The following is an 11,735-nucleotide window of genomic DNA, read 5'->3' on the forward strand; positions in this document are numbered from 1 at the left end:
AATTCGATCGAGTGCGATTCTAGCGAAATTTCTAATTTAAAATAATAACCAAGAGTGATCAGTTCCCGGGCGAGATTTTATTATAAGCACACTGACGAATTAGACGTTTTATAAATCCCAAAAAATGGGCCGAAATTCGGAATGTCACAGTGCCCGGTTCTACTGGATGACCGCCAACCTAGGGTTTGGCCGTGGCTCTAACGGGTGTCCCCAATTTGGTAATTGGAAGTCGTCGCTGGTAGCAGGGGAGATGTAGTCATTTGCGAATCGGATTTGGAATGAACCCATTTATGGGATATGTCGTCATTGTGGTCGGGTGAGACGATGCCGTGCCCGATGGGGTGCGACGATGCCCGGTTATACCGGAAGACCGCCAACCTGATGCGAATATCGCAGGTTGTGCCGTGCCCCAGGTGTGGCTGTAGTAATCGGAATACGCGTGAAAGATTGTGGTGGCATTGTGCTTGATTATGGGATGAAATTGTGAGGCACGGTATGGGACGGGCCGAAGCGGTTTCGCCTTATAATCGGGACACGTGTTGATGTATTGTGCATGGAAAAGTTGTTGCGTATTCTGATTACATTATATGCTTGTTGAATTATGATTGTATATGATGTTATAACGTGTAGGGCGTGTGCCAAGGCAAAGTAAGGTTACCTACGATTGTGTGATGGCATCTTGTGTACGTTGGGCTGAGTTGCATGTTTTAGGTGCATCCGAGATGAGTTGACCTCCTAATCGAGACTTAGGTCATTAACTCGTTGAGATTTATCTCATTGTTGTTGTTTAACCATTTTCAGGCCCTAAGTGATGAAAAATCGCCACGTGCAATTTTGGGGTCCCTGTTGACCGGGACTAGGAAGTGACTAGGTACCCGTTCGAGGAGTTAAACTTCTTTTGAGGTCACCTCGTAGGTAAAGGAGATAGGTTAACCCCCTACCTTTGTGGTTGTAATCGGGAAGGTCCACGTGGCGGACTTGTAATATATTAACCCGATGTATTGCTGATGATATTGTTTAAATTGAAGTGTGTTTTCCTTACTATCCTGTTTATTGATTGTTGTTGGGTGAATTAAGTTCGCTTCCGCATGCGTTTAATTGTAAAGGATTTGATTGGGTCGGTGATGTGTCTTGGGACGTTGCCATTTCACGACCTTTGACGGGATGTTAGCGCGCTCGTGGGTTAGGGGCGTGACAGTTACTCTGCCAACCGTGCTTTCACTGTGAATGAGATCGAGCTGAACTTCATGTTCGACGTGCTCTACACTAAACGCCGAAGTCGACCTAATATGCCGCTTAATTGGCTTCTTCTGCTTGGTGTCTGCCTTGTGTAGCTTTGCCATGATCTTAAAGAATGCCTTCTTGATCGACATGTACATCACCTATACCTACGCGTTACTGATGGCAGTCACATCTCTCGAGCTTTATCATATCACGACGTTGGCATTTTCGGATTGGGCAGTGGTGAAGATGAGTATGAACCTTAAGGTGCCGCTTGTCTCAAGCTCCTCCCGTTTCTGGCTGATCATTGCATAAAGAAGAAAAGATGGTCGAGGTCGATAGGGTAGCTCAATTTGTTAGACCACCGCCGCTTATACAGAGAACCGCCGAAGCCCATCCGCTTGGTACTTAATTGGTTTGGTAAAAGGGAGATCTTCAGTTGTCATTGGTTACACAACCGCCCGGCCATCCCCTCGTCCCTCGAGATGCTGGTGGTTCAAAAGATGACGAAGCTAAAGGAGAAACGAAACCTCCGGCCCTTCACGGAAAGAGGCAAGTGGACGCTTGAGATTCACAGCATACAAGAGAAACAAGGACTAAGCGGTAGCATCGAGACGCCATTCAATAGGAGCATCATTATCTGACACATCGCAATGGAAATCCTGCACATATTGGAGAGTGAGAACTCCAATGCTTGTAGAGGAAGCAAACTCCTATCGAATTACATGATATATCTCTTCGCTCTGCATCCTTACATGTTGTCCCTCACCATTATCGACGTCACGCTGAAGTACGCTTGTTGCATACTGAGGCCTTTCTTGAGGTACCGAGACTATGAAGAAGAAATTAGCACACTGTCGTCGCCGGATGGAGATGTCCCACACCCCGTCAAACCAAGTAAGGAGACGAGCATCACTAGCGACTAGCACTTGTTGTGGGAGGTGCAGAAGCGCGTGGTCGACCTGAGGTCGATGGACAACAAGTGGGAGATCATCAGCAGCATCTGGGTGGAGATGCTGTGTCCTGCAGCATACAAGTGTCGAGTGTATTACCATGGCAAGCGACTGAGAAGAGGCGGTGAGCTCATCACTCGTGTGGCTCCTCTTGGCTCACAAGACCGACAAGTACCCATATAAAAATTCTAAAGATTGCCACGAGCTCCCCGAAATCTCCCTCCTCGGAAAAGGGTTCTTCTAGTTGCTTCGCGAGGATTTTCAGGAAGAGAGATGCCAAAACTTTCTATGGCAGAGCTAAATGATGTGGCATCATCAGGCACGGTTGGAAGAGATGCTAAAACTCTAAGCACTACTTGGCGGTATCACATGGTATTCAAATAAAAGGTCTTTAAAACAAATCTTTTCGGACTCCTCATTTACATTCCTAATAATATAATTTTCATGCTTTATTAGGCAAAAGTCTAAACTACAAATGGAATAGATCATTATAATATTTAAATATTAGATCGTGCCTTTATTTACTAGTATAAACTTTTAGAACGTGTGAAATTAATCTCACAAAGTCACACAATTCAGACACTAGAGGTGACCTTGTCCAATTAATAAGAAGTAAAAATCTGCAAGGTAGTGTTTCGATACACATTTAGCATTTCTCATTCAAATGGCGTGCTCACATTCGTCTTTGTAATCAATTTATGTTGAAAAACATATGTTGTCGATCCTGCAATTAATTTATGTAGTTTGTAAAAGAACGTGATTGTGAAATTATTCTAATGATATCTTTTGCTTTTTATCCTATTTATATAAGCAGCTTATGCATGTACATTTGTTCTGTGTGATAATCTGTTTGCTTTCCTATAGTATTGCTCACAAAATTGTTGACATGCTCATCAAATGGATCGGATGAACTCGGTTACTTGATGATGTTCACAAAATCACATGAACGTACTGGAGGGAAAATTACCAAAAAAGTCCTAAATCTTTTTGTAATTGTGTCAATTCAGTCTTAAATCTTTTTTTTTTGCCAATTCAGTCCTAAACCTTTTGCAATTGTGCCAATTCAGTCCATCCGGCCACTTTTGGCCGGTCGGCTGACGTGGCAATATTTTAATATTTTTTTTAGAATTTTTTTTATTTTGTTGACTTTTTTTCTCTTTCTTTTTTTTTCCCGTATCTTCTTCCCCGGTCACCGGTCCGGCGACCGGCGAGAGGCTAAGGACCTTGCCAGCACTGGCGAGGGCAAGCCTCACCGTCGTTGGGCGAGGTCTCGCCAGATCTGGGCAACCTCGCTGTCGCCGGGCGAGGTTGACATCGCTAGATCTGGACGAGGCCTCGCCCGGTCATGGCGAGGTCAACCTTGCCCGGCGACGGCGAAGCCGCCCAAATCTAGCGAGACCTCGCAGTCGCCAGGCGAGGTCAAGCCTCGCCATGGCCGGGCGAGGTCGACCTCGCCCGGCGACGGCGAGCTCTTGCCAGATCTGGGTGGCCTCACCCAGCAACGGCGAGGTCTCACCAGATCTGGGCAAGGCCTCGCCCGGCGACGGCGAGGCTCGCCCTCGCCAGTGCCGGCAAGGGCCAACCTCGCCCATGGCCGGCGAGGTCCTCAGCCTCTTGTCAGTCACCGATCGCCGGACCGGGGAAGAAGATAGGAGAAAAAAAAGTCAACAAAATAAAAAAAATTCGAAAAAAAATAAAAAAATTATTAAAATATTGCCACGTTAGCCAGCATCCACGTCAGCGCCGGCCGCCAAAAGTGGCTGGATGGACTGAATTGGCACAATTGCAAAAGATTTAGGACTTTTTTGGTAATTTTTTCACATACTGGATCACCAAATCTAGTCGGATCAAACAGTAGGAAAAGAGAATATGTTTCCTCCTTATACGCATTTTTTTTATTAAGTCCTTTTATTTTTAATTTGTCTAATCAAGTTCTCATAAATTCACAATTTTTTTAATTAATCAAGACCTTCTGCACCAAATCCGGCAAAAGCCACAATAGATCTAAAAATCCATTCTTGTCCTTTAAATTGCCCATGTTTTTGTCAAAGGTCAAATTTCTCAGTTTCAACGAAAGAGTCAACCTTTGACTTACGCATGAAATTTTAGACTTAGACTCCTCAATCTATATGCAATGATGGAAGGGTGAAAACGCCTATATGCATTGTTATGATATTTTCGTTCCAATAAAGGTTGACTAAAAGTCAACCGAAAAGTCAATTTTTGACTTATGAAATGGCACCTAAATACTAGGGGTGAGCACGGTTCCAGGTAGAACCGAGAACCGAAGAACCGAACCGGCGGGTCCAATTCGGTTCCCGGTTCTAGGGTGGGAGGTTTCGGTTCCCGGTTCTAAATTTTTAGGAACCGTCGGTTCCGGTTCCCGGTTCCTATAGGAACCGAACCGGAACCGGACCCGGAACCGGAACCGACCCTCTCTCTCCTGCTAAAAACCCTAACTCTCTGAGTTTCTTCCCAAATTTCCCCTCGCTCGGTTACTCTTCCATTCCGCTCTCTCTCCCACTCCCCACACCCACGACTCGACGAGACCCTCTCGCCTCTCCTCGCTCCGTTCGGCGTCTGCCTCGGCTCTTCCTCTGTCTTCATCAACCGCGGTCTGGCTCGTCCGCGACGGAGGTGGGCTTCGCTTCACGGCTTCAAGCAACATCGTTTGTCTTCGTCTTCGTTCAGGCTCACACGCCGCCGCACGCGCACCCTCTTGAGCTCGCTGTCTCGGCTCTTCCTCCTCTCGTCTCTCCGCAAGATCGGCGTCGCTTCTCGCCGGACGTGGTTCCTCTCCGAGCAAGGTTCGTGTCAGCCTCCGAGTTTGAAAAGAAAACCGGTAACGCGCTTGTTCTTTTTCTTTATTTGGGTTGCGCTCGGGGGAGGGGATAGGGGGGAAGGAGGGTTGGAATTCAATTATTCAACTTCTGAATGTTTCAGACCCCAGACCCAAATCCACAGAACAAATACTTCTACATAAGTTACAGAGATTTATTTCTGATTTGAGCAGAACTGAAGAATAGTACTTGCAATTTTTATGTTGTTTGGGTGTCTATTGGGACTCTGGGAACGCAAAGTAGACATTACTATGCCAGAGAGCGTACATAAGTCATTCCAAAAAAACAATGAGCATACTCATCCGGTATCCAACATCTCGGGGAAGCAACTGATTGTTTCTGTGTTTTTTTCCAGATTCCGTTCGATTGTGCTACTGTAGAGGTTTCTCTGAGCATTGATTCGGGAGGAAACTTGTAGCTTGCAGACATAACTTCCTAGTTGTTTGCTTGGCCAGTGTTGTTTGTTTGATTCGGGAGGAAAATATTTTGAGTGTGTCTTAAGCCTTTGGGTTTGCAAATCCTTGCCAATCTTCCTTGGGTCATATCTGCTCTGCTTTCCTTGTATTAGATGTGCTTTAGTATTATTAGAATTCTTCGGTTTTCTTGTTGAGCATCAAAAGATTTTAAAGTGTTGATGGTGTCTTATAGTGGCATATGGCTCATTGGTTTGTATGTTTTAATTGAACACAAATGTTACAAGAGCAGTTTCAATCATCATTACCTTTGCGTTCACTGAAAATTCTTTTTCCTTTCATCTTCATTCTCATCTTCTTTTATTCTCCTGGTGCGTGAATTTGGGAGGGGGGGGGGGGGGGGGGAAGGATGGGACATATTTGAGGCTTGAGAGTTGAGCAAAAGAGATATGCAGCGATGAAAGAACTAATACTGAAGCAAGGACATCATATGTTACTCTTAATGTTATTGCTAAAGTCCTTCATAGTTGTCTATGAACTGCATAAATGGTAGCAACTGACAACTCTAATATAAAAGATATTTGACTTTTGCAGCTCAGAGAGAAGATATTGGATAAACAGCTACACAGTTTGCTGGAGCAATTGGTAGCAAAGCAAGTAATTTCATTGTTTAAGTGATGTGCACTTCTTCCTACATAAAAAATTCAGGCAACTTTTCTGGAGGAAGACATTAGAAGTCGTTCTGTTAATTGTAGGCCCAAGCAGAAGCCTTGGTGAGTGAAGTTCATCAGAAAGAAAAGGAACTAGAGGGGTTGAGTGGGCTGTGGAAGAGGCTGGAGAGTAATTCTTTGGAGGTGAATGCTACGAGAAACCGGTTTGGAAGAAGCATATTTGACAAGGTTCTGCTTCTTCAGATTACATAGTTGACGTGCAACACAAACCCCTCTTTACCATTGGCCGATGGGACAGCCTGCAGAGGCCAGCTCTGCTGAGGTTGGGTTTTGTGCTTTATATTTTAGCTTTGCAGATCCTAGTCTTCCTCAAGATTTCCTTTTAAGAGAGTTTTCTGGTTTCCTGCGGAATCAGGTCTGATACTGTCCGTGACTCACCAACTGATTCTTTAAGAGTTGCTAGAGATAACGGGCTTGGGAATGCTGATGTTGGCGTTGGAGGATTTTCCGACAGTAAGGTTACCCTATCTTTCCCCTTCAATTGGTATTGGGCAATTATAGTTTAGTTCTATTCAGGCATTTGTAAACTTGGCATTATATCCCCTGAATATCACATCAGGGCATTGTGTATGTATCATTCAGATGATCTACTATTGCGTTTATTTTCGTTTTGTTTAATTCAAAACAAAATTAAAAAAAAAAAAACCTATTGGAACCTGGAACCGACCCTGGAACCTGTGACAGGGTAGGTTCCAGGTTCCATGTTCCGACGGGTAGGTTCCAGGTTCCTCATTTTGAGGAACCTGTACCCGAGGGTAGGTTCCAGGTTCCAGGTGGAACCTACCCGGAACCTGGAACCGCTCACCCCTACTAAATACTACTGAAATGGAGTGAACCTAACTTATATATCTATATAGGACGAATGAATGCAGAATTTGACTATTTTTGGTTGAAGGATTGAGCCCTAATGCAATCATAGTTCTCAAATCTCAAAACTTTTTTTTTTTTCGGGATGCAAGTTTGACTTGTCGGCGTAATTTAGAGGTCAACATCTTTTACATGGCGAGACACGATTAACTGCGGTATTCCTACTTTTAATTTTCTCGTTAGTTGCGCTTCTAGTCCAAGAATCAATAAAGAACCATACATATTCTTTGTCGATTTTCATATCGATCGAAAGTTTTTTCGTCGACGCTTTTCGGTGAAAACAAGCCTCCTTATAATTTACAAGTGTTTGATCTCGTCAACTAACTCTATTTGTCTTTAATCTAATCGTTCTACTACACTCTCTAACATCCCTTCTATCCTTTTACTTCACTCAGTAATTCTAACAGCAAATAGATATTAAGATTTTGTTGTGTTGCTGTAGCGTTTGCTGCTTGCATCCGGACGTTGAACTATATGGTCAAAACCAGTAGTAAAACTTTTATCTTTGTCCGCCAAGTCTTCCGATGTTATTAACAACCTAAGGTATTATTTGCAGATGCTCCTGCAAAAGCAAACAAAATATTTCTGCTGTGATCGACTTTCGACATGGATCATGGCGCGGATTGGCATTTTCTGCATCCTCACTTTCTGCATCCTCGCAAAAGAAAGCGAGAGGCTTTTAAATTCAGGCCCAACTATTGTTAATTTTTTGAAATCACCCCAGTAAGCACAACACACAGTTGTGATTATCTATTATGCTCAAGACAAACAGACCATTGTCTTGTCATTCCGAATTCTGAAAAATGATTTCCTTTTTAAAGAATCGAAAATTATTTTCCAAAATATGACTAGGCATAGGTACTTGACCTGAAACTTTATGCTTGGGCATAGAAACTGGTTCTCGGGTCCTTAGTGTTTAGGACCAAGTCTCCAAGGCCGGGCCAGGGTCCATCAAGGCCAGGCCCATGACCCCGGTGTCTATGCCTGAATCCCGAGAGTCCATGCCTAGGTACATCGAAGCCGAGACTGGGACCTTGGTGCCTGTACCAAGGCCCCTGGCACCCGCACTCGAGTCCATCTAGGTCGGGCCTAAAACCCTGGTGCCAGTGCCCAATGCCCTAGCACCTGAGTTCGGGTCCACAAAAGCCGAGCGTGGGTTCTCGGCACCTAAGCTCAAATGCCCAACATCAGGGCTCAGGTCCACAAAGGTTGTGTCCGGGTCCACAAATGCCGTGCCCGGGTCCATCAAGGCCGGGCATAAGACCCCAATCCTCGTGCTTGGGTCCATCGAGGCCGGGCCTAGGACCCTAGAGCCCGTGCCCTGATCCTAGCGCCCTAGTTAGGGTCCATCGAGCTCGAACTCACAACTTTATTGCCTATACTCGGTTCCTCGGCTACTCTTCGCAAGTTATTAGCGCCCGAATAGTATATGTCTATTTTGGAAAATCAAATTAGAATTTCCACACCAAATGGCAAAAAATATCTTCAAGTCAAGTTTGGACCAAACACCGGAAAATATTGTCATTTTCATAAAAAATGACTTCCTAGGAAATATTTTCCAAAGATGCCACATTTTTTGCGAAACAAACGGAGTTTTAGTGGATGTTATAAGTTCTTATAGAAAGCCTTGGAATAAATTTTCTAAACACGAAGGATATATTTGTTTTGCGGAAAACCAGGAGTTCGAAAGTATCTCCTCATTTTCTGTCATTTTGGCATCGCTTTAAAAATATATCAACAAAAATTATTTTTCATGAAGAACAAAAATCTGTTTTTAAATTCGAAAAATGATTTACGCTTTTAAAAGATTGGTATTCACTTTCAAGGATCTAACTTGACCTCCACCATTGCTAGGGTCATCCCATTCGTAACAAGTCGAGACTTGGGTCAGATCGGACACCCCAGCTCCTGAACCTAGGACACGAGGGGCCTCATCTGAGATCCCAGTACACTAACCGTTGTCTGACCTCTAGGATCTTGAGTACGGGGCTCGGGGTCCTGGTCTGGCGCTTGGATGCTTGGTACCAGGCTTGAGTTCCCCGGTCCTGCCACCAAGGCCTTGATAATTGCGCAACAGACCTAGGTTTTTATTTGTCTTAAACACAATCTAAAGTTTGTCAACACCAAACTTCCAATAATGATTTTCATCTCATTTGAAAAATCCTACCAAACACAAGAAAATCAAATTATTGTTCTTGAAAATAATTTCCTTATGAAATATTATTTACCAGTCATGTTAATTTTTCCGGGAAACAAAACGGACCTAAAGACTCCCTGCAATTTCATCAAAAACCGAGGTTAGTGTTAGAGTAACCTATCCTTAGCCTAATCCCAATAGCTAAAAAAGCAGAATAGGACGAGAATCACGTGTAACCTTAAAGATAGACAGCGAAGCTTCCGACATGGCCAACCAAACAAAAGACAAAGAGCCTCAGACGAAAGTTGCAAGCAAAGAATCAACCCATGCCGCTTTTTATTCCATTTTCCTTTTGTCCTTATAATTCCTCGCATTTCTTTTTCTTACTTAATAAATGGAGGTTCCACAAAAGTTCATTGCTATCAAGTGTTAAGACACAAGTGCTCTGCTACCTAAGGCACATTATGTTTCTAAGGACAAATCTCTTTGTTGCTTTTCTCTGCTTCAGTTTCTCCAATTTTTCCGATGTCAGTGTCAGCATCTTCTGAATAATACTTCTGGGATTCATCAGCCCTCAAGTTCAGGTAGAAACTCTGCGATAGCCATTTCTGTACATTTGAAAGTCTTGCATTGCATTACATTGCACCTCTTTCTTTCCTGTTACTTTAGCTAGCTTGCATTTGCTTATTGCGCCTACTAATCCATACTATTTTTAGGGTAAAAGGTTTGTACGCACTCTGCGCTTTGGATGTTACAAAAAGTGATTATCGTACTTTAATTTGGTGGTCAGCACACTTAACCATACTCTATACAAGTTACACCACTTGTTTAGTTTTCTTCTATGCTCATTTTCTAACTGGTGAAAGACCTACCTGGAGAAATTATGACCCTTCTTCTTCCTTCACAACCGGTCAATTTTGACATATAAAGATTCCTATGTCTGAAAATGTATAGCAAACATACTATTAAATGCTATCTTTTCTATGTGAATGGCATTTCAGGAATCTGCAGGATGTGCAATGTGATAGGATTAAAGGAATTATTTTGGGAGTCGTGAAACCTCTTCTACTTAAATTTTCAAAAATCCAACCTGAGAGCAGTGGCACCTAAAGTCATCTACTCTAAGTATTTTGGTGAACATAGTAGAAGGCCATTGAATAGTTGACATGTGGCCCTCTCATTGTGTGAAACATCTTTTCTATCACCTTTCACAAAGCTCAAAAGTAATAGAACTCTCAAAATTAGAAAAGAAGAAAAGCCTTGGTTCATGGAGTCGACACAAAATTACAAAGAGTTTCTTTCGTGACTAAATACTAGGGTGTATAGTAGAATCTGTGAAATCTGCAGGCCCTCAAGCATGATCCAATAGGTTCCGGGATAGATAGTAGAGCACGTGGAGTGGGTTCCAATTCCAAAATTTTGGAACAAATGAGTGTTGGTAGGTTTAAGGGTTTGGGGTCATATCATCCTGAACCCTACATCCTGTAGCTTTTGTAGGGTACCTTCGTAATATTTCCCTATGAAATTTTGCCTATTTAAATGTGCAAAAGCTCTAAATGGTCCAACCTCATTTGGAAAACAATTATATATATATATATATATATATATATATATATATATATATATATATATCTCTGAGTGTGTGTGCACAAGCTTTGAGTTTATGTTCTCAGTAGATGGTGATAGGTTTCCTCTCAACTCATGAATTTAAATGATATAGGTGGAACTTGATTTTTATTTTTATTTTTGATGTTCTCAACATTTTAGTGATATGTTAATATTAGATATGAACCTGAATTTTAACATGTAACCCATTTATATGTTATGTTTGAATGTTTGAATGTTCAGTGAAACAATATGAAAAGGTACAAGATAGTATGAGGTATCCAAGAACTCGTGGCAATGACAAGTTCCGGATTCTAAGGTTCTATGGTAGGGAAAATACCCTACCCATCCTGAAACCTTCTCACCTCTGTAAATACTCCTGTAGCACCTCTCCTCCACCTTTTTCCTTCTTTTTCTTCTTAAATCTATCTTGAAAGTACTTTGAAAAGCTAATATATGAAAACTAAGGTAGCAGCTCTCCTCCACTTTTGCACGGCGCTCACTTTAGTGGCATAAATTTTCATTCGATCATTTTAGTATTATAACTTTTAGAAAGCATTAACCTTAGAACTACAATTTGTTTTCCCAAGTAACCTAATTGGAGCGAGCATATGTAGTTTATCATTCTGAAAAAATAAGGAAAACTCAAAAGAAGGTGGACGACTAACGGCACAAATTTGTCGAAAAGCTTCTTCCCATCTCACGATGCGAGAAGAGTGCCACTTTCCTAGATAGTTAAGATCTACCTGAACACAACAAAAAGTGAGGAAAGAAAAAAAAAGGTGTAACAAAAAGAGAAAGAAAAATACCAGTATCGCAAAAGGATATACAGTCAAAACCTTTAATCGCATTGTAAATCTTCCTTTTTACGAACATTGTGTCTGATCCATGTGTCGCTTTGACACATATGATGCGATTAACTTGTAGGATAAACAATGTGCACATTCATAATTTCAGTTGTGCGAGAT

General features: G+C 42.4%; 1 protein-coding gene across 1 annotated transcript; it reads left to right on the plus strand.

The window, feature by feature from the left end:
- The first annotated feature begins 1,874 nt into the window (after positions 1-1,874).
- Positions 1,875-6,833, plus strand: LOC115684466 (uncharacterized). The gene is made up of 5 exons (XM_056310376.1): positions 1,875-2,118; positions 2,494-2,546; positions 4,539-4,981; positions 6,027-6,084; positions 6,183-6,833. The coding sequence occupies exons 1-5, from the start codon at positions 1,875-1,877 to the stop codon at positions 6,348-6,350; spliced, it is 966 nt and encodes a 321-aa protein (XP_056166351.1). The 3' UTR covers positions 6,351-6,833.
- The last annotated feature ends 4,902 nt before the right edge of the window (positions 6,834-11,735 follow it).

The sequence above is a fragment of the Syzygium oleosum genome, unplaced genomic scaffold (assembly GCF_021117445.2).
Source record: "Syzygium oleosum isolate NSW1041296 unplaced genomic scaffold, Sole_v2.1 Sole_v2.04, whole genome shotgun sequence".
Taxonomy (NCBI): domain Eukaryota; kingdom Viridiplantae; phylum Streptophyta; class Magnoliopsida; order Myrtales; family Myrtaceae; genus Syzygium; species Syzygium oleosum.

Excerpts from the sequence above, each read along its gene's own strand:
- LOC115684466 (XM_056310376.1), top strand. The coding sequence starts at position 1,875 with ATGGAAATCCTGCACATATTGGAGAGTGAGAACTCCAATGCTTGTAGA. Across the intron at positions 2,547-4,538 it reads CTACTTGGCGGTATCACATG|GAACCGTCGGTTCCGGTTCC; the intron begins GTATTCAAATAA and ends CTAAATTTTTAG. Across the intron at positions 4,982-6,026 it reads GTGGTTCCTCTCCGAGCAAG|AGAGAAGATATTGGATAAAC; the intron begins GTTCGTGTCAGC and ends TTTGCAGCTCAG.